Source organism: Brassica oleracea, chromosome C9 (genome assembly GCF_000695525.1).
Source record: "Brassica oleracea var. oleracea cultivar TO1000 chromosome C9, BOL, whole genome shotgun sequence".
NCBI lineage: Eukaryota > Viridiplantae > Streptophyta > Magnoliopsida > Brassicales > Brassicaceae > Brassica > Brassica oleracea.
Genome location: NC_027756.1, coordinates 2381991 through 2409747, shown reverse-complemented (window position 1 = coordinate 2409747; position 27757 = coordinate 2381991). Strand labels below are relative to the sequence as shown.

The 27757-nt window shown below is 36.0% G+C and overlaps 4 protein-coding genes and 1 non-coding gene across 5 annotated transcripts in view; 2 read left to right on the top strand and 3 right to left on the bottom strand.

Annotated features, from left to right (window-relative positions):
• The window catches only part of LOC106315443 (proline dehydrogenase 1, mitochondrial-like), a 3043-nt gene extending 1234 nt beyond the window's left edge, over positions 1-1809 (top strand). The window contains exons 2-4 of the mRNA XM_013753170.1: positions 346-997; positions 1239-1479; positions 1557-1809. Coding sequence (XP_013608624.1) covers positions 346-997; positions 1239-1479; positions 1557-1596 — 933 coding nt within the window. The 3' untranslated portion in view covers positions 1597-1809. The remainder of the gene's footprint in view (positions 1-345; positions 998-1238; positions 1480-1556) is intronic.
• Positions 1810-2967: 1158 nt separating this feature from the next.
• LOC106315992 (E3 ubiquitin-protein ligase AIP2-like) lies at positions 2968-3737 on the bottom strand. The gene has a single exon (XM_013753847.1). It carries the CDS (start codon positions 3602-3604, stop codon positions 3200-3202), a length of 405 nt encoding a protein of 134 aa, XP_013609301.1. The 5' UTR covers positions 3605-3737; the 3' UTR covers positions 2968-3199.
• A 14152-nt stretch (positions 3738-17889) lies between these two features.
• Positions 17890-20624, top strand: LOC106312890 (probable sodium-coupled neutral amino acid transporter 6). Its single transcript, XM_013750573.1, has 5 exons — positions 17890-18715; positions 18954-19106; positions 19361-19564; positions 19657-20122; positions 20213-20624. The coding sequence occupies exons 1-5, from the start codon at positions 18298-18300 to the stop codon at positions 20346-20348; spliced, it is 1377 nt and encodes a 458-aa protein (XP_013606027.1). The 5' UTR covers positions 17890-18297; the 3' UTR covers positions 20349-20624.
• A 2957-nt stretch (positions 20625-23581) lies between these two features.
• Positions 23582-23654, bottom strand: TRNAK-CUU. Its single transcript has one exon. It is a non-coding gene; the product is annotated as a tRNA-Lys (tRNA).
• A 69-nt stretch (positions 23655-23723) lies between these two features.
• Positions 23724-26670, bottom strand: LOC106316260 (WAT1-related protein At3g30340-like). Its single transcript, XM_013754138.1, has 6 exons — positions 26483-26670; positions 26032-26094; positions 25337-25453; positions 24838-25237; positions 24545-24696; positions 23724-24028 (listed from the first exon to the last, which is right to left on the bottom strand). The coding sequence occupies exons 1-6, from the start codon at positions 26668-26670 to the stop codon at positions 23857-23859; spliced, it is 1092 nt and encodes a 363-aa protein (XP_013609592.1). The 3' UTR covers positions 23724-23856.
• Between the last annotated feature and the right edge of the window lie 1087 nt (positions 26671-27757).

Here is a 27757-nt window from a genome sequence, read left to right as displayed (position 1 = left end):
CTTGCCCTTACTCTTACGCGTTTTCATAAGCAGCAAATTCATAGCCAACTTTTTACTCAAAAAAGTACATAGCCAACTTGTGTTTTTTTGCCTCTAATTTTTACTTTTCAACGGTAAAAGAGTTCAAAGCATACGTCATTATCGGACTTGATTTATACGCACGAGGTCCTCATTGGAGCTTGAAAATCTGACCTTGTTGGTGGACTAGAACTTTTGGAAGTAAACTAGTAGATTACACTTTAGGAATATTCTCCGGTTTATTTTTTGTGAAGACTCGGTTTGTTCCGGTTTATCTATTATCTTTGGTTTTATTGTGACATGTTATTGTTCTCTTTGACCTAACAGTTTAGCTCAGTGGTCGTGAAAATAACTGCGATTTGTCCCATCAGTCTTCTAAAACGTGTGAGCGACTTGCTTCGTTGGGAACACAAGAGTAAGAGCTTCAAACTCTCATGGAAGCTCAAATCTTTCACGGTTTTCTCCGATTCAAGTCCTCTCTACCACACAAACTCAGAACCGGAACCGTTAACCGCTGAAGAAGAACGTGAGCTCGAAGCAGCTCACGTAAGGATCCAAGACATCTGCCGGAAATGCCAAGAGTCCAATGTGCCTTTGCTGATTGATGCGGAGGACACAATCCTCCAACCAGCGATCGACTACATGGCTTACTCATCAGCCATCATGTTCAATGGGGACAAAGACAGACCGATCGTTTACAACACGATTCAGGCGTACTTGAGAGACGCAGGCGAGAGGTTGCATTTGGTTGTACAAGAAGCCGAGAAAGAAGGTGTTCCTATGGGGTTTAAGTTGGTGAGAGGCGCTTATATGTGTAGCGAAGGTAAATTGGCAGATTCCTTGGGACACAAGTCACCAGTTCATGACACACTTCAGAACACGCATGCTTGCTACAATGACTGCATGACCTTCCTAATGGAGAAAGCCTCCAACGGATCGGGTTTCGGTGTCGTTCTTGCAACACATAATGCTGATTCGGGTAAGCCACTGGAATACAATTTAAACCTAGGATCTGAGATTCTGGGGATCATAATATTCTTATCTTAATTTTAATGAAAAATGCTTTGATAATTTGCGGACCATGCAACTTATTTATAATAGCTCTTTAAAATTTAATTTAGGGACATAACGAATGTTTCATCTTACTCTGCCCGAAACCGACCATGTAGGATTATTCTTTTTAGTAAATGGATTGCTTACTGGAGAATTATAAATTTTAGGGAGACTTGCATCAAGGAAGGCGAGTGAGCTCAATATCAATAAAAAGAACGGGACCATAGAGTTCGCGCAACTATACGGTATGTCAGATGCATTGTCCTTTGGTTTAAAGAGAGCCGGGTTCAATGTCAGCAAGTACATGCCATTTGGACCGGTAGAAACCGCTATACCGTATCTGGTCAGACGTGCTTATGAGAACCGGGGGATGATGGCCAGTGGAGCCCTTGACCGTCAACTCTTGAGGTAAAATGTTTTTATCATATAGTCCGGTTAACATCGATTTTGATTAAGTTGAATAATGTTGATATTGGTCATTGCAGGATGGAACTTAAGAGAAGACTAATGGCCGTAATTGCGTGAAGCGAGGACTTTAATTGTCGTTATGTATGGAGCCACTAAATGGAATTGGGAAATTTAGATTATAAGAGAAAATTATAATATAAATTGGATTAGGTAAGAACATTTCATGTGGCTTTGTCGTAACGGACTATACTATTAAATTTATCAATATATTATTCACAAATGTATATTCAGTTTCACCCTTCCTTATAAATAATAATGGAATGACCTTTTTTTCTAACTCTCTTGATTCGGCCGTCATTTCTTTTGCTACGAAATATAAGATGTTTTAGCTCATATGATGCGATCACAAAAATAAGACACTTGTAATTTACGTTGCACGGAATCGAAAACTGAATCGGAAACGAAATGTTTTGAATCGTAGAAACGCAATTATTAAAAAATTTAAACTAGAAACGTTTTATATTGATCTACCGTTGAGTTCATTGTTTACTTTTGTTTGTTTATTATCTAAGAAGGCACAACCAGAGAAAAAAGCTAACACAATTGGTCTTATTATTATTTTGAGCTGTTAAATATTAAAATATAAAAAGGCCTGAGCATCAATCTCAGATTTGTCTTTAAGAAAATTATTTAGTTCCAGTAAAGTTCATAATAACTCATGATCTCCTGATCTCATAATTTTATACTTTACATATTGTAGAACACCCTTCTAAAGTTCTAAGAGAGTCAGAATTGAGCAAACTGAGCCAACACATTTACTTTTTTTTTTTTTTTTTGATAAGGATGTGAATTTCATTTATCAAAAATGAGAATGTTTGTACTTGTACAAAAATTTAATGCGGAAAGCAAACCTAAGCCAAAAAAATAAAACAGAGGAAAGCTTAATTTAAAAACTTCAGAAGCTGAGAAGATCCGTCATTCATGAGGCAACACATTTACGCAAAGGTCATATATACCGATCACATGCTTTCATACTTTACATAATTATGTCATACATTTTTCAGAGTTGAACAAAATGAGCCGATATATTTTCGCAAAATCCACATATCGCATACTTCTATACTTTTATGTTTTTCATTAATTCTCTTTGTTGCTTTCCTCAGCATCAATCCATGATCCATAAATCATATTCTTCTCGGATTGCAGTGCATTTATGAAAGTTTCACATTCAATATACATATTGTGGCACCGAAGTTGAGAAACTAGTACTATGTATCTAAATATTAAGTCATAAACTAATGCATCACTTGCAGTCTATTTGGGAAACAATTAGAAGGATAATTTTAGCAAAGCCCAAATAAATGTACCAGCTTATACAACAAAAAGAGGTACTTATTCCATAATTGCCATATGTATATTCTAAAGTTGGGCTCAATTGATATCAAAAGAACAAAAGTTGGGCTTAATTTAGGCTGAAATAGAAAATGCTTAAATAGGAAATTTTGTTATTCATTACAATACCCGTAAGATTTGGTTGCCATTGATCTTTTTTTTTCTTTTTGTCTACAATATTGTTAACCATATTTTGAAAGTTGATTAGTCTAACAAATTCATTTGAATAGGTAGGATATAGCCAATTCACTCGATCTTTCTTGTAATATATTCTGAGTAAGTTACAGATTTTACCAGCTAACTTCAGCCAAAAATCAAGAAAGCCCAACTAGTTTCTTACCTTGTGACGGCAAAGAGGACAAGTGTTCCGATTAGTCAACCAACTCGAGATACAGTCTTTGTGGTAATAATGCCGACAAGGAAGCTCAGAGAGTCTCTCACTAGGAGCTAGCTTCTCTCTACAGATGGCACAAACCACCAAACCCCTCTCCGTCAACTCTTCAGCCGTCAAGTTCACCACCGGAAGTTCCTCGGCCGTTTCCGGCCGCCGCGTGAAAGATGAATTCCCCAACACTTGGCCGAAGATTTCATCGTAAGAACCAAACGTCTCCGTTTCATGGCTGCTTCGTGATGCCAAGTAATGGATGTAGTCGAGGTACTCGTCGTCGATGAAAGTAGCGTTCTCTTGCTCTGCTTCGTTTTCGATCTCGGGAGGAAGATGAAACTCTGCCATTGATTTTAGAGGTTTTTGGAATGTTGAGTTGTGAAGAAGAAGATAGTACGAGGAGTGTGAACATGATTGGTTCTCGAATGATCGATAGAGAAACAGAAAAAGATTAGGTTTTCGAATGTTCCGTTCAGATTCTTACACGTATATTTCGGATGTTCTGATGCGATCCTTAAGGACAAGACTTGCAAGTTGCAACACATGTGTTGCTTGTCGATCTTGTTTGTGGCCACGTCATGCAGTCATATCACCGACATATCAATAATACAAAGTTGGCGTGGTATTTAAAAATTAAGTAGCTGCTGCCGATAATCGAACCCAAGTCATCCCGGACAGGCGGGAACATTTACAAATATTATGAATCGCAAAGAAATTCAAATATACGTTTTCAAAAGCTGAACCACGAAATATGTTTTCAAAAGCTGAACCACGAAATATCTTGTTTGTGGCCCCGTCATGCAGTTATATCACCGACATATCAATAACACAAAGTTGGTGTGGTATTTAAAAATTAAGTAGCTGCTGCCGATGATAATCGAACCCAAGTCATCCCGGACAGGCGGGAACATTTACAAATATTATGAATCACAAAGATTTTATGAATCCAACATAAAACAATACGCTCTTTAAGGTTTTGTCTAACATAAACGATGTCACTGTCAGGAGCTTTGGCTGTAGCTGAAAGACTCCAGTCAAGAGGACTATGCAGTAACACATCCTGCCCTTCGTGTGATCAAGCATCAGAGACGATCTGTCATGTCCTTTTCTCGTGTACAACTGCAGTAGAAGCTTGGAGATTGGCAGGAATTCAACCCCCACCAGCGGGTTTCTCTCAATCCTCTGTTTTCCTTAACCTCCATTACTTGGTAGCAGGATATAAACAGCAGAGGAGTGACCGAGATAACTTAAAAGCTTTCCCTTGGATCCTATGGAATCTTTGGAAAGGGAGAAATGCTTTAGTGTTTGAGAAAACCAGATTTACACCAAACTCAACAGTTGTTAAAGCCTTGGAGGAAACTGAGATTTGGTACAAAGTCCAACAGCCGGATCATAACCCGTTCATGGAGAAGAAATCTACCACTGCCTCCCTAGGTATTTGGGAAAAACCCCCTCTCGGTATGGTCAAGTGCAATGTTGGAATGGCTTGGGTTGATACTGGTACAATGAGTGGTGCAAGTTGGATAGCAAGAGATTGTCAAGGCCGACCTCTACACCATAGTCGAATCAGATCTTAGGTCACTGCTATGGGCTGTTCAAGCAATGGGTGACTTACGCCACAAGAATATCCTCTTTGAAGCTTCATCTGTAGAAGCACGACAAGCTCTTTTGAACCCTACCAGTTTCCCTGATCTCTCTCCATTGATTCTGAAGATATTAGAACTCCTAAACGGTTTCGAAAAATGGACAATCTCCCATGTGTCGAGACATATAAACAGAGCTGCTACAACCATAGCGGAGAGCGTAACTTTTGGTCCATACCTACAGTCATATGTTGCTTCAGGAGGTCCTCGCTGGCTCCACAAGATGCTACAAGAGGAAATGAGAAACACTTAACACCCATGTTTGCGTAAAAGGTTACTGACTTGCACCTCAAGTCATTTCATAACCTTATCGTGAATTACATGTGTTGAACTCTTCCAAGTACCTACTGGTACTCCAGCTCTTTTCGTTTTTTGTTTCCCTTTCTTTCATAGTCTTATTTGTTTTTCTCTAAATTCTATGTCATGGAACTAATGGGTTCTCCCTCACTTTTGGCCATTTGGACCCCATCAGAATGAATTATTCAGTGTTAAAAAAAAACATAAACGATGTTAGCAAACTTACAACCACACGAGATGGCATTTAGGATAATTTAAAATATACGAAGGGATCTGAATAGAGATATTATTATTATTATTATGCAGCCGGCATCAAACCGTAACATTATGAATCGCAAAGATTTTATTTTATGAATCCAACATAAAACAATACGCTCTTTAAGGTTTTGTCTAACATAAACGATGTTAGCAAACTTACAACCATACGAGATGACATTTAGGATAATTTAAAATACGAAGGGATCTGAATAGAGATATTATTATTATTATGCAGCCTGCATCAAACGGTAACAGACACAAATTTCACCAGGTGAAACGGCCCAACATCCTCAATGACACCATCACACGAATCCAACTTACCCCGAATCTCTCCTCCCTGGCGCCTTTCCAAAGCGATCTCTGCACAGAAAATGGTATCATTGCCGTCATGTTTTTTAGAAAAGAAGAGAGCCAGCCTCTTCGCACCGTAGTTCACCGTCCTGGACCGGAATGAACCAGCAGTCTCAGCCACCAAAAAGTCTTGCAAACCGTTGACAACACTCCAACACCTCTGCTTTGGATCATATGCCCTCAAAACATTCTCAGACAGATCGTGATAGTAGAGGACATCATCAACCACACATGCACCCTCCCATTCCTTAGAATTCATCATCTCGTCCTTAGGGATTATGATCTAACATTATATCCTTAAGTCTTATTTTAATCTCTTAAAATAAAGGAAAACTAATATATCTCTTAAAGTTAACGTTTAAAGGAAAGTAACACCAAAACTAAATAGGAAAAGGATGAACCACGCTGCATCAGGTCACCTGGGGTAGGGAAAGATCTGACCTCGGATCTTCAGTTTCATCCTGTGCCACAAAAGGGATGAGATGTTTGACATTGAATACATCTGAATAACGAGCTGAAGGAGGTAGTTGAAGGTGGTAAGCGTTATCGTTGATCTTCTCAAGCACCGTTAAAGGACCCACTTTACGAGACTTCAATTTGTTGTATTCACCAGGTGAAAAACGCTCACGAGTAAGGACTGCCCACACACGATCGCCAGCCTTGAACTGCACATTGCGACGATGACGATCTGCATCAACCTTGTACTTTGCCGAAGACAATTGTAAATTATCATGAACTTGAGCGTGAATGTCCGTAACTGTAGCCACAAAATCAATCACCTCCCCATGGTCCCGAGTTGCGTCAGGAGCAAGGCCAAGATCAGATGGCCCACGCGGCACGATGCCATAAACAATGCGGAAAGGACTGAAGCGAGTGCTACGGTTGACAGCATGATTATGAGCAAATTCTACTTTGCACAAAATGGAATCCCGCGACCTAATGTTATCTATCACCAAACAGCGAAGCATGTCTCCAAGTGTCCGATTAGTAACTTCGGTCTGGCCATCAGACTGTGGATGATAAGCAGGGCTCATGTCGAGGCTAGTACGCAAGAGAAACCACAGAGATCTCCAGAAGTGACTCAGGAAGCGCGAGTCTCTATCCGACACAATTGACAAAGGAAGTCCATGTAAACGATAAATCTCACGAAAGAATAGACCTGCAACCTGAACCGCGTCAGTAGTCTTTTTGCACGGCATAAAATGCGCCATTTTAGAAAAACGATCCACGACCACAAAAATCGAATCATTCCCACGTTGAGTACGGGGAAGGCCCAACACAAAGTCCATACTAATGTCTGTCCATGGCTGAGTAGGAATCGGAAGGGGAAGGTAGAGACCACTGTTGGTCGCATGGCCTTTAGATTGTTGTCACACCACACACCGTTGAACAAATCTACCAATATCCCTTCGCAAAGAAGGCCAAAAGTAAGCATCTGAAACCAATTGAAGAGTACGATCTCTTCCTGCATGACCTTCTTCATGCAATTCTTTGATGAGTTGTAACCGAAGACTACTCTCGGGAATGCATAGACGGGGACCATGAAAGATATAGCCGTCATGGAGCACAAACTCCGACCGAGCACCATTATGTAGAGACGTCCAGATAGACCCAAAATAAGGATTTGTCTCGTATAGGTCTGGTAAAACCGAGAAGCCAGGGACGGAGACATGTAACGTGGCAACGAGGGAATGTCTTCGACTCAGGGCATCAGCGACCTTGTTCGTCTTACCAGATTGGTGTTTGATCACGAACGTAAACTGCTGAAGGAAAGCAACCCAAGATGCATGACGAGAAGAAATCTTGTCTTGGCTACCGAGATGTTTCAAAGCATCATGATCTGTATAAAGTATGAACTTCTGATGGTAGAGATAATGTCGCCAATGTTTTATAGCTTGGACGATGGCATAAAACTCCACATCATAAGTACTATAACGAGCACGAGATCCCGCGATTTTTTCACTGTAAAACGCCAATGGTCGGCCACGTTGACTGAGAACAGCGCCTATGCCGAGTTTACAAGCATCAGAATGTAACTCAAATACTTGAGTAAAGTCAGGGAGAGCTAGAATTTGAGCCGACACCAGCCGGTTCTTTAGCTCTTCGAACGCGGCATTGGCTTCGGGTGTCCATGAGAAAGACACACCTTTCATGCAGTCCGTTAGTGGGGCAGCAACATTACTGAAGTGAGAAACAAACCGTCGATAAAATGAAGCCAAACCATGAAAGCTACGAACCTCACTGATCGTACGAGGAGTTTCCCAGGATTTGATTGCTTCGACCTTTTCTGGATCGACCCTGAGTCCTTGACTAGAGACGATATAGCCTAGGAAAAGAACATGATCGACAACAAATATGCATTTGTGACGAGCTGCATAAAGCTTTTCGCGTCGGAGAACACTTAGAACGTCGTGTAGATGAGACAAGTGGCTTGTGATATCGTTGCTGAAGATTAATATGTCGTCAAAGTAAACAACGACAAACTTGCCAATGAATGGCCGTAGGGTTTGATTCATAACTCGCATAAAGGTGCTCGGAGCATTCGATAACCCAAACGGCATAACAGTCTATTCAAAAAGTCCCTCCCAAGTTTTGAACGCTGTCTTCCATTCATCACCTGGTCGAATCCTTATTTGATGGTATCCACTTTTAAGGTCGAGTTTAGTGAACAGGGTGGCGCGTCCGATTTGATCCAAAAGTTCATCTAAACGCGGTATAGAAAAACGATAGTGTACTGTTATTTTGTTAATTGCACGACTATCAACACACATACGCCACGTACCGTCCTTTTTAGGAATAAGCAATGCTGGGACAGCTGCTGAACTCAAGCTCTCTTTTACGTGACCTTTAGCGAGAAGTTCTTCTACTTGGCGTCTAAGTTCGTCATGTTCCTGCGGAATCATATGATAGTGCGGCCTATTAGGAAGCACTGCGTTAGGCACTAAGTCAATGTGATGTTGAATGTCTCTCAGGGGTGGCAAATCGCTGGGGAGTTCATCAGGGAAGACGTCACTGAATTTATGAAGCACATCGTCGAGTAGTGGAGGTGTTGTGAAGGATGGTATTGTCGACGCTGGTGAAGCAATGAGTGCCCAAAGTAACTCGCCGTTGCTGACATGCTCCTCGAGTTCTGCTCTAGGAATGGTTAACAGAGTTTGAGTGGAGGCAACGGGCGAAGACTCTTGCTTAGTACGAGTGCTTGGTTCCGGTTGCTCCTTTGAGGGAAGCAAAGTGATTGTGCGATCCCCGAACACAAAGCTGTACGTGTTTGCTTTTCCCCGATGGACTGCATCACGGTCAAACTGCCACGATCGTCCAAGTAATATATGACACGCGTCCATAGGAACGACATCAAAAGTTGTCGAATCCTTGTAGTGGCCAATGGAAAATGAGAGAGACACGTGCTGGGAAACTTTGATCTCGTTACCATTGTTGAGCCAGGCGAGTGTGTAAGGTGACGGGTGTGGTTTGATATCTAGACCCAGTTTCTTCACGGCATCGGTGGAGATGACATTAGAACAACTTCCCGAGTCAATAATTAGTTTGCATACTTTGCCATTGATAGTGCAGGTAGATCGAAACAGATTAGAACGTAGCCATGACTCTTGTGGTGCTCTGGGAAGGAGACAGTTGCGACGAAGTACTAAGCTGAGGCCTGTATCACCATGTAATTCGTATGTGGTCTCATCATGCTCTGTATCGTAATTGTCGTACACTGGTTCTTCCTCATCACCTTCTTGTATAACCAGACCACGTTTAACTTGTTTGGGGCACACAGTTTGGATGTGCCCTCGCTCTCCACAAGTGAAACAGCGAGGGGCATTGGTACGAGCTGGCCGAGAGTTGGCGATAGTGTCCGAGTTCTGGCCTGTTTTAGCAGGCTCTGTTCGTGCACTGGCTCCATCGGTTGATGCGGTTGTTGCGTTGTCGCTTGAGTAGTTAAAGCGAGTTCATGAGTTTGAGTTCCATGATGGCCGAAGTTGACTTTCCATGGAGATGGCACGTTGATGACGAAACTGAAGTAGGATTGAATTGAGCCAAGGCGACTTGTAATTGGCCTCGTAATCCTCCAATGAAGCGTGAGATAAGTTGTTTCTCAGTTTCACCCGATGTCATTCTCGCTGTCATGTAGAAGAATTATGTAGCATATTCATCAACCGTGCGCGTTCCTTGTCTCAAGTTTTGTAGCTTGTTATACAAGGTTCGTTCATAGTTGAATGGCAGGAAGGCACGTCGCATGTGTTTGGTCAATCGTTCCCATGTGTTGATACGAGGTTTGTTATCTTGACCTCGTGATTCCTTGAGTTGTTGCCACCAAGCCATCGCACGTCCTTTGAATCGAGTTGCAACGAGCGATACCCTAACATCATCTGGGACTTGACGAAAGTCCATAATCTCCTCGACTATGTTTGCCCAATCGATAAAATCTTCCGGGTTGAGGGTACCATGGAATTCAGGAAGTTCGGAACGAAAAATGGTCTCCCAACGGTTTTGAATTGGTCGCTGGTCGTGTTCAGCACCATGCGCATTACGGTGGTCGTTATTGTTATCACCATGCCGTCCTTGTTGATTGATGGCGTGTTCAGCAAACACGTTCTCAGCTGGACCTCATCTTCTGATTCTTCCTCTCTAGCCTCCTGTTGATTTCGTTGATTCTGTGGGTTGGCTCCCTGAGCCGCTTGCTGGATGCGATTCTCATGTAACGCCGTCTGTAGGGCGGTGGTTACAGAAGTTTGTAAGGCCGCTTGTAGACCGGCTGTAAACGTCTCAAGCATAAGACGAATTTCTTCGAGTTGTTCGTCTGAAAGTTTTCGTGGTACCATGATCGCAAGGTTTAGATTGAGAAATCTAAACGGCTGGCTCTGATACCAACTGATAGAGTAACCGATAGGGTGTAGATGCAATTGTTTAGTCTGAGAATTCCCAAGAGATCTACGAACTTGAATGCGTTGAGATCACCAATGATCTAGTCGTAAACAAGGGATTAAAAGCAAAGCTTCTGTTTTATAAATTGATAATATTGCCTCTTTACAAAGCCTAGAGATCACTATATATATCAATAAGAAAAGACCTAAGTCCTTAGCGATTATGATCTAACATTATATCCTTAAGTCTTATTCTAATCTCCTAAAATAAAGGAAAACTAACATATCTCTTAAAGTTAACGTTTAAAGGAAAGTAACACTAAAACTAAATAGGAAAAGGATGAACCACGCTGCATCACTTGCGGAGGACGGCATAGACACGTTGCTCTTTGCAGCCTAGGAAGGATCGCCTCTTGTAGAGCGTAGGAGAGGCAATGAGTTTCCTGCAACTCTTGGAAACGAGGGAGAGAGTCGGGTAATGGCTTACGGGTACACGAGCTACGATGTCAATGGTAACGTTGTCTGGAAGTGACGGAATCAGAGGAGACGACACTGACAGCGCCAAGAATTGCTCCGTTAATTCAGACATCTGAAACAGCTGTGGTTGAGTGAATCAGGAAATCAACCTCAACAAAAAAAAAAGAAATATGTTAGCCTAAAACACGAAAGTGTGCTAGCTGATTCCAAGTTCAGACATCATTTCAAGTTCAGACATTTCAATTTCAGACATCTCCATGTTCAGACATTTCAAGCTCAGACATTCCAAGAAAGAATCATCTAAGTTCAGACATCATTTCAAATTCAGACATTTATTTACAAGCAAGTTTAGAATTTCAAGCTCAGATATTTCAAGCAAGTTTAGACATTCCAAGTTCAGACGTTCTAAGTTCAGACATAGCTGATCAAGCAAGAATCACGATAAGAAGAAGAAATAGTAGATTTCTAGGAAGCTGATTCCAAGACCACATACACACGACACAACAAGTAATGGGTAAGTATTGGTCATGAAATGTATGCAGGACTTACTTCGAACCATTTGTCATGAATATTTCAACCATAACCACCCAAAAAGTTACACTCATCATTTCAGCAACAAGCTAGAGAAACCAATCGAACAAAATGGAGACTGAGAGAGAAAATTTTCAGATTTTGAATACAAACCTGCAAGTGGCGAGAGCAAGGAACTTAGGATTTCGGTAAGACATTCTCAAGACCCAAAGAGGCGACGAGTTGCATGAGAGAAGAAGCAGAAAGTGGGATAATCTCTTTATAGGGGTTTAAAAGTTAAACCTGTTGCCAATTAGTAATGAAATAAATTTGATTGTGGGATCCATAGCCCAAAAAGGCAAAAGTAAAGTAAGTATTTTTTGTCGGCTAGTGGGGAAGTAGCTAAACTGCCTTAATGGCAAACATTTTAATCTCACTACTCCTTAATAATCTTTCTATTTATACAATTTATTTTTTTATTAATGGTAATATAATTGACATCTCACCTATTATCTATATTAAACTAAAAACTAAACTTCAAATTAAATATTCACAAACAATTCAACAACTCGATGAATCTCCCCCTCCCACTATCCTAAACATTCTTCCCCCTTCGCCATAATTCTCGTCACCCACCATCTACATTTGGAAATTTTAAGTTTCCATTAAAAGGTAAATTTTTGTCATTTTCGTGAAATTTTCTTATTGATTATATATTTAATATGGGTAATGTAAAAATGTTAAATTTTGTTATGAAATTGGAGGTTTTGAAAACAAATATTAAAATGATATTTAAGGATGATTTGGTTTATTTTACACGATTTGAAACATACAAAAAATCATTACATTGGTGTTAGAGGATATTTTCGTTGTTTAACATGTTTGTCATGTAAAACAGTTAAATCAAAGCTCATTTAAAAATTTTAGGTTCTTTTAAAACAATTAGTACGCCTAAAGCAAAACCCTTACTGACACAACTAGCTACGTTAAGTTATATTAAGGCAACTAAAGAATACTAAGACGCAGTAGAAGCATGTACTTCTGGCCATTTTTATGATATGTTTTATTTCGGTTCACTAAATGTCAAGATCTCAAGTAGCCAAGTTGGTTTAGTCATAGATTTAGTGTGCTTTTGGTGTCTAGTTTGAATTTCCTCAACTACATTTTTATTTTCTTTCTTATTATTTTTGATTCCTAAATAATAGGCTCCTATATTTTTTTTTTGCTTCCGGCCTTTAGATTTTCCGGGCCGGGCCTGCTAGTAAGACGATTTGTCTCAATACTATTAAAATAGAAGAAGTCTTAAAAATCTACATATGAAAGTTATTTGGATTCTTTCATTTTTTAGTCCTACCTGTTAAATACAACCAAAATTTATTCAATACATATATTCTCCTACATTTTTGGAATGTGATTGACGCCACTTGCCTTGTTATTCGTAGTGCATTATTAACATTTATGTGGCCTATCTTATATCAATGAACCGAACCATGTTTGTACTAATATTTGAATCTCATAGATCTCATCCAATAGTTATTTGAACAAAAAAATAATGCCGCTTCGTATCCTTTATGTTTAGTGCTACATTATAAATATCTCATTACTTGGTTGCATGGTTCTCATAGTACTTCCAACAGCTTATCGACATATTTTGTAAGTAGATTTTTTAAAATTATTCTCTTATAATAGTATAGATATTCACTTTTCTCTTATAATAATATAGATATTCACTTATAATATTACGGATATTATTTTAAAATAGAATTTGTATCTTAATAATAGATTATTTTATATGAATATTAATTTAAATATAGAATATTAAAAATTTAATATTTTATATGGACACATATTATTACGTAAAAAAAATTATGAATCAACACAATATATTAAACCTAAAGTGACTACTTTATGAAAAGTAAAAAAAAATATATATTTACAATATTATTAACAAATGTAATATATTCCCAAAAAGTAAAATTTTCTTCTCAAAATATATTAAAAATTACTGGTGTGATAAAATTAAAAATGACATCCCTACTATTTTCTCTCGTCTAAATTATATTTAATTTAAGAAAAGCACATGGTGTAGGCTGAAAAAATATTCAAACCCAAAAAACTGAACTGAATAAAAAGTTATACCAATTCTTAATATAAGCTGGTAAAATATTCAAACGGGTCCAAAACTTTGGTATATGAAGGACCAGAACCAAATTTGGTTCAAACCAAAATATTTCGAGTGCTCAAAAATATTCAAATCACATTTTTTATTTAGTATTCAAAATATTTAAAATACTCAAAAATATTCGAAATTTTTAAAAATACTTGAAAATATCAAAAACAGTAGAAACTAAATATCTAAAATAGTCAAAATATTTAAAACACGGAAAATACACTAAATACCTACTGGTTCCCCATCCAATATCCAAACTGAACCAATTTCATGTTAAGGATTTTAAATATTTTACTATTTTTATTTTGGATTTTAAGGATTTTAAATTAAATTTAGATTTTTTATTGTTTTTACTTAATTTAAACGGATATTTGTACACGAACCAAACCCACAAAAATAAAACCGATCTCATAAGTATCATACCAAATCTCATCAATCGAATCACTTTTTCGAATCTAAACCAAATATGAATCAAATTTTATAAATACCCGAATGAAAATTAAATCTCTATATCAATAACCCAAATTCCAAATAGACCGAAACATGTATTCAAATGCCCTCTTCTAACATGCTGCATATTAAGAATTCTTCTCACGGACCACAAAATTACTCACCTAAAATATAACTTAAGAAAATGACGTACATGAAACTTTAAAATCTATTAATTATATACAAAATTATAAATTGCTTAAAAATAATTTTGGACTGATGAAATCGATACCGCATTTTTGAAGCGCGTGTCAAAATCTAGTTACTAAGGTTAAAATACACGAATAGCAGACCAACTGATCTTTATGGCTCAAGAATCCCTTGGAATCGTTAAGTAATGTTTTAATGCTGAACCAATAACCCTTTACGAATTGTGCGAGAGGAGTAGAAAAGGGAGATAATTCCTTAAAACACTTGAAATGGAAAAATGAAAATCAACGACGGATGTTATATATATTTTTTCGAGATTATTTATGTACAACTTACGTTTTCCTTTAATATAAAGCAATCAATGCTGGTAATTAAGATATACTAGGTAGTTGGCCTTCACACCTACACGAGTATGAAATTTTAATAAAGAGATTTGTTATTTTAAAAAAGATTAAGAGATTTTGTCATTTTAAAATATGAATAATATTTTATGAAGTTTTTTAAAGCAAAAAATAATAATAATATTTTGTGAAATAAAAATACTCAACTAAGAGTCAGACAAACGAATGGATGTTGGAGTTTTGTTTCTTCATATCTGCCTTTGAATTAAGCTTACTTCTTATGTGGGGTGATGTAATACTATATTTTGTATTCCAATTTTTCTTTAACTTTCTTTTGAATCTTGCGATAATTTCTATAAGAAATTATAATCTCTATAAAATATGATATCATAATAATGTCTATTTTGGATTTTATGCATTATTTTGGTAGCCCAAATCAATAAGCTGCTTATCTTTGATTGTCCCACTTCAACTTTATTGTTGAGAAAAATTACTAACCGCATGAGATGATGAGGTTAAGTTCCTATAAATCAAATAAACATACGTCAAAAGATTAAAATAATTATAATGGACAATGTAAAAACAAATATTTGACAGAAAAGAAACAAAACTACTTTAGAATATAAAAAAGTTTTCAAACGATTAATTCTAAAAATAAACAACAATCCTTAATACTAAAAATAAACAACAATCCTTAATCCTTATATATAAAAATAAGAAGAATATATGAACAAAACTTCATTACACACGTTTAAATTTATATTAGTCTTTAAAATAAAATTTCAAATGCCGTTTTTCTATATATTGTCCACATGGTACTTAACAGTATAAATATGTTCTCTAAATAAAACATCAACTTTATTTTATGTTTAAATTCCGACTAAATAAACTTTGTTACGATTATCGGTTTTTTAATTCTACTTTTATTAAATCGATTAGTCACAACCACTTATGTTATTCCACTTTAAAATAAGTAACTTCAAAACAAAGTAATACACTAGGTCGCTAACCACTATCAAATGAATCCGGAAAAATATCATTTTCTTTTAACATATTTTCATTTTCATATTTTTGAACATATTTTCTTTAGTAAAACCATAAAATGAATTGTAAATTTATGTAAGAATAAAACATACGAATCCAGTGTTAAGCCCCGGAATACCACTAGTTCAAATATATTACTGTCAATATGTTTTCAAAAGCTGAACAATAAAAGGATTTGTTCTAACTCTTCCACTGTGATGTATTAATTTACCAAAGTGAAAAGAGGTGAGAGTAAACTATATTAATGTTTAAACTCCCTTAATTTCCCTCTTTTCCCTTTTATTTCCACTTGATTACTTAATTATTTTACCAATCGTAGGCTAAAATGTAATTAGATTAATAATTACCTCTTTAATCAATCAATTACGTGGATGCGTGACTTACCTTCTTAATCTTTATTCAAGGGCGAAGTGCATAAACTAGACCAGGCCATACTTAGGTTTAGGGTACATGCACCAAACCCTACTTAGGTATTTATATCTGCGTGTTTCCTTTGACTCTTAGGTGTGATATGACCTATGGATGAACTAGTCTCAGGATGTATTATATGATGGCTTCTAAGTTCGAAACATTCAAATTTCAATTACATTTTATCGAAATAGAAGAAACACTAATATGTCTATTTATAAGATGTGGTTTTTGTTAAAAAAACAAGACTATAGTACAATTGTGAATACTAGTGCGAATGCCACCCAATAAAAGTGTTTTTATAAACATACTTAATGAGTTGAGCATCGACTTTAATGAACAAATGAAGACTACAAAACAACAACAACCACTTTATTTTACATGTCTGTTTTTGGTTAAGATGTTTGCATGCCATTGATGATTATAATCGCTAGAATTTCATTTCATGTTGCTATATGAGTTGAATTGCTAATGCTCTTGCGACGGTGTTTTCTCTTATGAAATAACCTTTTTATGGAAAAATAGAGAAAAACAACCATTTGAGATTGGTTTAGTTAACAATTCTTTTGAATATTCGAATGTACTTTTAAAATTCTGGACGTGGCAACCCGTTCTTTAGATATGTTAAAAACCTGAATATTAATACTTGTTTACTAAATTAATATCTAGCTCTGATTTGCCTAACAGTCTATGTACATCTGACTGGGTATATAACTAAACAATGAGCGGATGACGCATGATGATTAATCAACGCTTTGGTTACCTCTAAAAGCCAAAACTTGGTAATATTTTATGCCTAATCGTCATCCAAGTCTTGTTAGCTAATTAATTATCAGAGGTTCGGCAATAATTAAGTAGGAGCTAGTTCCTATCAGTCTTTCCTGTCCACATATTATTTTGAAATAAATTAAGAATCGAGTTGTTTCTCCTTTTGATAACTTCTACTCTTCTACAACTAAATATTCTTTAATAAAAATTGTGATTGACCATCATAGAAAAAACTTACATAAATTATAATCCATCTGTTTCATTATAAGTTGTAGTTTTAGGTTTCGACACACAGATTAAAAAAACAATTAATTTTATACATTTTCAATAAAAAAAACACTATTATCTATACACCTAACCATATTTCAACGAATAGAAAAATAAATTTTGCATAAAATTAATAAATTTTGCATTGAAAATCGAAAACGACACTTATTTTGTAACGAAAATTTTTTTCTAAAACGACATTTAATATGAAACGAAAAAAGTAGTACGGTAGTACAGTGTGAATGTTTATTCTCGAAAAGATAATAGATTTAATACATGTGTTTTTTTTTTGGTTAAAGATATACATGTTTGTTTTTGAAAGTATGACTAAATAAAGTTTAGGAATTATGTGTGGTATGTTATATATTCATCTTTTGAGCATATTATTTTTGGTATGAAATTTGATGTTACGGTCAAATAGTGTCTTCTTCGTGAATCTTACAAGGAAGAAAAGTTCCCATTATCTTTATGCACTTCCACGCATCTTTAACGCGGCGTCGATTCTCTCTGCAATCTAATCAGCACCACCTAAGGTCAAATAAGTCGTCATCATCATAAAATTCATAAATACAGTGAATTTTGATCGTTCAGTTTTACAAATTTAGCTCACCACGTTACCTTTTATCCAACAGCAATCCAATAAAAATCCCTTTAAAAAAAAAGGATTGTAACAGTTCCGTACAGATTATTATAATCATTTCCACGTCAGCAAGACAAAAATCATGAGCCTATAAACTTCATCCACATCTCCAACTTCTCCTTCTCCCCCAACCTTCTTCTTCGGACACAATTCCAAATCTCCACTCTTTGTAAACTTCAAAGGTTTCGCCTTTGTGTAAATTTTTCATCTGGGTTCATCCATTTTCGATAAATATCAACTGGGTCTCGATCAATTTTAGACTTTTCGATTCCCACTTGTCTACATCAGCTGAATCAAACCTCCTCTCTGCTCTGTATTAAGAATCAAACTTCTCTCCTTTAAGACTTTTGTATCAATCCCAAAATGACGATTCAAGACGTTGATCCGATTCCAAGGAGGTGCTCTTCCTCCGACGACGTGGCGGCTCCTTTATTGCCCACAACTCAGGGAGACGAAGTGGCGGCTCACGACGAGTTCAACGGAGCTTCGTTTAGCGGCGCCGTTTTCAACCTCGCCACCACCATTATCGGTGCTGGCATCATGGCTCTGCCTGCGACGATGAAGATCCTGGGACTGGTGCTCGGGATCACGATGATTGTTGTCATGGCTTTCTTGAGCGATGCGTCTATCGAGTTCTTGCTTAGGTTTAGTAAGGTTAAGAAGAGTCGGTCTTACGGTGGCTTGATGGGTGACTCCTTTGGGAAGCCTGGGAAGGTTTTGCTTCAAGTTGCTGTGCTTGTTAACAACATTGGTGTTTTGATTGTCTACATGATCATCATTGGTATGGTTACTCGTCTCCTAGTCTAATTAAATAATAATCTGATGTTACTTTGTTGAATGAAAAAAAATAGCTAGGCGGTAATTAGACGCTTTATAGAGATTTATTGTTTAGGCACGCGGTTAGACTGTTTTTTTTTGTAAATCGTTATATAAAAATCGTTTCGTGTAGGCTCTATTTGCCGTCTAGGTGGGCGTCGCCTACCTGGTTGAATCTTACTCTGGTTGTTTGTTTGTTGAAGGTGATGTGTTGGCTGGAAAGACAGAAGATGGTATCCACCATTATGGTGTTCTTGAAGGATGGTTTGGTCACCACTGGTGGAACGGAAGATTAGCTATTCTTATCATTACTACTCTTGGTGTCTTTGCTCCTTTGGCTTGCTTCAAACGAATTGGTTAGTTTTTCGGTTGTTATAAATCATGAGATTTTAGGGGTTGTAGACGATTTAGTAAATGTTTCTACAAAAATAATATTTTTAACAATTTTTTGCAAACCTATCTATGTCTATGTAATATTTTCCGAAAATTTTAGGGGCTATAGACCAATGTTTCACTTGGATATGCCCAGGACCGGCTCCGTGCTTGCCATAACTAGATTTGGTCTATGCATTTTATTTGCTTCTGACACATGCTTATGCTTTCTTTGCAGATTCTTTGAGATTTACATCTGCCTTATCAGTGGCTCTAGCCGTCGTGTTTCTCATCATCACAGCGGGGATATCTATCATGAAGTTCATCAATGGTGGCGTAGCCATGCCAAGATTGTTACCAGATGTTAGTGACTTAACATCCTTCTTGAATCTCTTCACAGTTGTACCTGTTCTTGTCACCGCATTCATCTGCCATTACAATGGTAATCCTTTTTTTTTTTAATTAGAAGCATAATCTTTAAAGAATGAAACAAAACAAAAGACTCATGTTCTTGGGTTTTCTTGATTTGTTCAGTTCACAGCATACAAAATGAGCTTGACGACGAGACTCAGATAAAACCTGTTGTTAGATCAGCTCTTGTGCTTTGCTCATCTGTATACATAATGATAAGCATTTTTGGGTTCCTCTTGTTTGGAGACGATACTCTTGATGATGTCCTTTCAAACTTTGACACTGATCTTGGAATCCCTCTTGGCTCTGTCCTCAACGACGCGGTTCGAGTTAGCTACGCGCTTCATCTTATGCTAGTGTTCCCTATTGTATTCTACCCGTTGAGGATTAACATTGATGGCCTCTTGTTCCCTTCTGCTCCATCGTTAACCTCCTCGAATGTAAGGTTTGGTTGCCTCAGCGCTGGTCTCATCTCTGTTATCTTCTTGGGTGCAAACTGCATCCCGAGCATTTGGGACGCGTTCCAGTTCACTGGAGCTACTGCTGCTGTTTGTCTCGGATTCATATTCCCAGCTTCTATTATACTAAAGTGAGTTTGATTAATTATGTGAATAAGAACATGAGTTTTTGTTTTAGTGTTTGTAGTTAAGCAGAGTTCTTCTTGTTATGTTTCTTGCAGGGATCGTCATGGCAAAGCATCAAGCAGGGACACGATCTTAGCTGTTTTCATGGTTGTTCTTGCGGTATTGGCCAATGCGATCGCTATTTACAGCGATGCTTATGCGTTGTTCAAGAGGAACGCACCTCGTGAGTGATTGAGGATGAAGTAAATGTGCAGTTTGGTGTGTTCTTGGATGATGAAGGAAACAAAAGGCTTTTTGTTTTTCTTCCATCTCTTCTTCTTATGTGAGGTTAAATAATCGAGAAGACAAGATTTATCTTCTCTTTGTGTGTTGTACCATTGTTGTTGAGTGTTTTTTTAGCAGACTTCTGCTTGCTTGTGGCTTTGTAAACACCATGAGTGTTGTTGTCTGTAGAAACTTTGTATAAAAGATCAAATGTAATGCAGAATAAATATTTTTTGTATCATATTCTGATATGTTATATATCATAGTTTATTATATCAATCAATGTTGCACAGTCCTACTGATCAGTGGTGGGATTAGAACCTGACCCAACTCATCTTTGCAAAAGAATAAAAAAAATATGATTTCTATATATCTTCTAGTGGGAAACATAACAGATAAAAATTATTGATTATAATAACATAAATGCACGTAGAAGTACTAATTAATATTCCTTTTTTGCTACTACCAGGGGACATAAAAATTATTACAAATGATTATACGATTGATAATTGTTCATGTCTAATGAATGCATTCATATTTGACGATTTTTTACTTTCGCCACATTACTAAACTGTTTTATAAAAATTAACGTTCAATTTTTATTCCAATATAACTGATGATAAACTTCATTTGAAGAGATTAAAACTCCAGAATTCTGGGTGCAAAAAATATTTATGAACTATTAATCAAATCATTAGATTACTTGAATTTCTACGACAAACATTTTTGGTGTATGTATGTATCTCTTCTTCAGAAACAACAAAATAAAAGAGAGAGAAAGATAATGTGGAAGAATCTATCTTTCATAATCATGATGAGATTCACAAATATAATCCTAGATTTCCATATAATCATTCAAGCCCTAGAAGAGGACCATGTCTATGCTCATGAAGGTGCCTTTACATAAAGATATCTAATTTTGCTTCTTTTGTCACCTTACTCTTTTATCGAATATTGGTTTCTTTCTTCTTAAGATTAGCTTAGTAAAATAGCTATTAATAACTTTCTTTTGCTTTATATATCTCGATTTGTTTTAATAGGCGGAGATGCTGGTGACAAGTCTTGACTATCGTGAGATAAAGATACATAGACACAGACACTGCATGACTCTGCATCCTAAAGTATACGTTTGCTTTCACGAAATTATTTCTTAAATGATTTGTATACATCGACATTTTCTTTCACCATTGTAATCAATCCACTATATCAATTTATACACCATAACAGGAATCGTGCGAGCTCACCGACATTGCTGCACCGAGGAGTCTAAGGTTCCCGAGAAAAATGAGACTCTTGTTGGCTATAGCCGAGAAGGAGCAAGTGAGAGAAACGAATATTGATGATCCGAGTATAAAGATTTCAAGTGCAAAGATGGCTGGGAAAGAATTAAATCGTTGTACTGCAGTAGCATTTTAAAAGATTTCAGTACTGTAAAAAAAACATTATTTTGTTTTGTTGATATATAAATTTAACATTTCAAAAGAAAAAATATTTCAAGTGCATCGAAGCATTTGATGGTGGAGAAAAAACTAGGGTTTCATAAGATAAGTAAGAGTTTTTCATTTAAACGGAAACCCAAGAAGAAAATCTGGTCGATTTGTGTATTTCTATAATGTTTTATGGCATGCTGTGGTAAAATGGTAGACGAAATTTAGAAATGTGCTAAAACGTTTTTTTGGGATACGAGTTTCCACTGAAACAAAATCACAACTACTGTATATGGAAAATTTTGGTTTGAATTTCGGTCCAAATAGTTTATCTGATAATCTGATAACATGCAATTCAATTACCCCTTAACATCAGTCAAAACTTATTCTAAATTCGGATTAGCCGGTGTGTGTTAACCCGATCAACTTATAGAATATATAAAAAATGATTTATCGTGGATCAGCAAGTCATCTTCCTGGACATAACATAAAATCAAAACAACAAAAAGTACTTAGCTTGTAATACTTGTAGCATTTGTATATATTCATTAACTAGTTTTATGTTTAAGCTTAGGTAATCATTTTAAGTTCAGAATATTTTCGTTCTCCTTTAGAAAAAACGATCTTTATATTTATTATATTATAGTTAGTAAACGCACTGAGCATGTCTTGGCATTACTGCAGGAGACCATAATTAAGAAGACCAACGTATTGGAAGATATTTTTTTTTGTAAAACATATTGGAAGATATTGACACCACTAAGGTTTGTCTTGTAAACCTACTTTAAGATTTATATCATAGATTTAGTCTCTTCATTATTCCTCTAGCATTTAATAAGTATATAAATTTGTATTTACAGCATATTGATGATCTCACAACGGTAATAGCCTAGCAAAACTTGAATTTTTTCTTCAGCCAAAGATACCAAGATACTTAATTGTTACAAAATGATTATCCGATCCATAGTAAGCGCCTGATCAATAACCGATCTCCTGACATGATTTAAAATTGTAAATGATTGTGGATCGGTCAAACAAGATGTTGATCATGTTGACTTACCGTGATGCGTACATAGGGACTTCTGTTGTATAATAGAGTAATAGTAGCTAGTCGTTACTTAGCAGTAGCACTAGCAGCTGAGTTTGATATCTTAGCACTAGCAGCTGAGTTTGAATTTATCTCTTTTGTTTGGATTTCAAGACTGCAAAATGTGGTTGCAGATCTTAGCACTTGCTAAACAAAGCTTTGTAGTAATAAATGAGCGAGTAAATCCCCTCACCTAACTCTAAGTTTTAATGGAAATGTGTTTCAAAAAAAAGTAGCTAGTCGTTGCTTATCTTATGAAATGAAATATGTTGTATCGAAGTTCTTACGTGGAAAAATTATACTATGATTTTAGGGAAAAATATAAAGAGGAGATTTAATGATTTATACACGAAAACGAAAGCAGTTGGGATCAGTGGCGGAACCAGACCAAAGTTTTACTAGGGACAATGTAAAATTTATGTTCAGTTTATAGGGGACAGTAGAAGAAAATTCACCATTATAATCATATAATTCTCAAATAAACAATGAAAACAAAAATTATTTCAGTATTTTATAGGGGGCATTATCATTAAGCCAATGCAAAGAAAATGAAATAAACGAAAATCTGACGATATATAAACTCTTAAACTAACTAGGTAATTTCTTGGTAATCAATAGTTCAAAAGCAATATACATTAATATTTTAAAAAACGCCCACCGTGGGGCTACATTAATATTTTAAAAAACGCCCACCGTGGGGCTCGAACCCACGACCACAAGGTTAAGAGCCTTGCGCTCTACCAACTGAGCTAGACGGGCATTTGATGATGCTTCTTTATAACTGTAATTTAGTCACACGTATCATTTGTTTATTGGCAAACATCTCAGGAACTCGAAATTTGAACATATTTTTATTTCTGTATAACAGTTTGAGTGTTATGATTTTCTGTTAGACATTCACTGTAATTAAGTATTAGTTCATTACCATATGCAAAACAACTATATATATATATCAAAGTAATTATTTTTCAGAGACTGGATGGGCAGCACTATTAAGTTCCTTTGGAGCTGTCCCAGAATCTTCAAGATCGAGATTTAATGGTTCTTGTTTGGTTACTTGTGTCGGCTTATCCTTGCTTTTGCCCCATAAAAGTATATAAAGTCCCACGATAATGACCACTGATCCTATCACACTTTTTGGCATGCAACATATACAGTTCATGTATTAGAAACAAATGTCAAAAAGAACCACTTAATATCTACCGTACGTTAGGCGAAAGAAACCCATAAAATTAGGTGTCCTTCTTGTATAATCATTTCTCATATTTGATCTCGATCTCCACTTCGAGAAAAGGTATTTATCACAGATATTAAAGGTCTGGATAAGTTTCAATGATATTCTACCAAGTTAATGATTTTAATTTTTTTTGTTATGCAATATGATGCATGCGTCAACTTGGTCTAATTCCAGTTCCACGTTCAAAAGGTCACGCAGATGAAAGGGGGGCCTTTACTCTCTTTTTTTTGCCAAATAGGGTCTTTACTCTTTAGTATAGACATATTCTATACAAGTCAATGAATACTAAAATAAGTATTATGCAACATTGTATTATTATATGTTTGATCCAATGCAATTCTAAAATCTTTGTTTGTATGTATTTTGTAGGTTAAAGATATATATGTATATGTAGAAAGGAAAAGTAGGTTACCTTCCGCAGTAAATTTGCTCATGAAGAAAAGAGAAGCTGAAAAAGGCAGCAAAAACTTGAATCAAAGGGATGAAGCTAGACGTGAAAACCGGACCTCTTTGCTGGAGACACCATGACATTCCCACGTAGCACAATCCAGATCCCACGATGCCCTATACAAGTACCGATCATAGTTGCTTACTTTTCATTAAAACCGATTTTTTTAGAATTTGCAACTTGTAAAACACTAGGCTACATGTAATTATTTTATAAGAATCTTTAATGTACATGATGTAATTAATATTATTACTTACCGAATAAAGTAAAGCCAAAACTTGGAACTTCTCTTTAACGACCCACATGGATATGCTCCTCTCCGAGATCAAACTCAACAAAGCAGATTGGATCACACCAAAAAAAGAGAGGATCGCGGTGCTTGTGTATTGACATGGATACTTCCGGCATATTTTAGCTTGAACAATGAACCACGATGACCATATTAAGATTGATATGATCAGCATGACCGAACCCATGGCCCATTTTTGCGTTACCGCAGTCGTTGGACTATTTGACGTTTGTGTTTCTGTTTGAGCGTTTTGTGGAGTTAATGAGGCTCCTGTATAAAGAGTAAGTACCAAAGCTCCACAGATGCATATCATTGTGCCTAACACTTTGGCTCTTCCTATGTTGTTCTTGATGTTCAACGTCTCTTGCCTAATCATTCATTATTTGATAATATTGTACAATAGTTTATAAAACTGAATGAAGAATCCAAATGGTATGAAATGTGTTTTGATCGATTTTCATTAGTACCTAAAGACGAGAGCCATAGCAAAAGTGATCGAAGGAACCATGTTGCTAAACGCTAAGGCGAAAGTGGAAGACGTATATTGTAGTCCAATTAGAAAGAAGTATTGCACCAAACTTGTCCTGCAAATTTGAAAGTGACAAAAAAAATTTAGACAGTTAAATTTCTTAACGTCCAATGTTAAAACCCCTGTTCGGGAACGCGCTAGGCGCTAGTCGGGCGGTCGGGTGGGCCTCGCGCTTAAAGAGAAAATCGGGGATTAATCGAAAATTATGCGGTGCGGAATTTTTAGATTGTTTACTATGTTATAAAACATGTTAATATTTAATTGTTTATAACTTTAATATATTTTCATGTTTAAGATTGTATAAAACACAAAAATAGAATATATAAACTTAATATAGTGTAATTTTCATCAAAATTATGAATATAAATGATATTTATAAAATTTTAGATCAAATAAATAAATAAAAATATTATTAAAAATAAAATAAAAAATAAAAAAATAATTAAAAATAGATTAGGCGGCCGCCTAGGCGGCTAGACGGTCATTTAGACGGTCTAGGCGGAGAAAATCGGATATCCGATTTTTTAAACCGATTTGACATAAATCGGGGCGGAAGAGTGACGCGTAGCACCCAGACGGCTAGACGGCCGATTTTTAGAACAAGGGTTAAAACCAATACCAAAAGAAACTTACCCCAGGAGAGCGCTTAAGAAAAGGGAACACAAGATACTACCAGTGAGTTTTGGCCTGTTATGTCTACAAAAAGAAAAACCAAATTAATTTCTTGCCAGTGGAATACGAATCTATCTTTTTCCTCGAAAAATATTGTAAAATATATTTAAGAATTTGTTGACTTTACACAAAAGAGACTGAAACCAAGAGTCAACAAGGCTCTCGAATAAACAAGACAGCCACTTATAATTTGATAAGTATATTCAATCCAGAAAAAAAAGAAACTTCAATGATCTTAACTAATCAACATAACCAGAAAATATTGGATTTAAGCAAAAAAAGTATATATATTGGATGAATTAGTTGATTTTTTATGATGAAGAAGTTATGTGACTAGAGTGAAGCGGTGACTAGGTCACTGAACCCAAAGGTTCGAGTAGTTATATTATACAGACATATAAAACACACATACCTTTCTAAGAAAATAGCTAATGGTGTCAAGAACAGAGTTCCTGCAGCAAGTCGGTAAGTGGCCGCAACCATACGGTTAACTCCTTGATTAAGCATCTTCTTGAACATAACGTTTACACCGCTTAGAGCAATGTTTATAATTGACATCATAATCACAGCTTTCCATAGTTTCCCATCCAACTTCACCATAGTTTTGTATGTACGTATCAGTATATGTGTGTGTGTATATATATATATATGCTAGCACTTCTCTTTATGTAGTTTTGGGAGGTTGTTGTGATATAAATATTTGATGAGAGTGTGGCTATATATCGTGACTCAAATAATGCTCAGAATGGTATCATTATCGCATTTGTCTTTAACTAATCTCATTGTGCTTTGAACTTGGCTTTTCTGTCATTGTTCTCTCAACTATTCATGACCAAAAAAGAGAGCGAGAGAGAGGAAAAAAGTTGATTAATTAATGGAAACTCTAGTAGCTTCCATTATCACAACGTGACATCATACACCAATTATATGCTTAATTCACTATACGTATAGAAACAACTTGGGTAAATGGCATAATGGATTTGCCAGGTAACTCTTTGCCATTTATGGTATAGCAGTATGGGGTATTCAATTCTTATTGTTATCAATCGGTAACATTAAGACAAAGCAGGATGAGAGATCCCTATAAATAGTTTACTAAAGCATATCAAAAGAAACTTTCGTGCTGGCCTTGCCATGATTTTATGAATAGTTGAAAAAAACTTTCTTACTTGACTCCAAATACTATTATAGAGGACATTTTTCTTCAATAAATCTCTATTTTCTACTTTAAAAATTACTATTTTTATTTATAGAAAATACTATTCATTTATATTTAGATGAAGAAGTAACATCTTCTATTTTAGAGACATATATTACACTGGAGAAGATTTATCTCTATTTTAAAATTTATCTATACTATATTTCAAAAATATTTGAAAGGAAAAACAGAAAATACACAGAGATGATCTAAAACCGCATATAAAATGTTTTCGGCTCTCTACTTTTTCCCTTATGCATTGCTGATCTCTTCATCATTTTCATCTCTTTTAATTTCCTGCAATTTCTTATTGCTAATTTTTACTGCTTTATGTCAACAATGGGAAACATAAATGTTGTTCCAAGAATCCGAAAACTACAGAGAAGCATCTACATTGTTTAGAAAGTCAAAAAAATGTTTTAGGAAATTAACTAAATTTAATATTTTGGCGATATATTTTTGGAGGAAAAGTTATTTACTATGACTTAC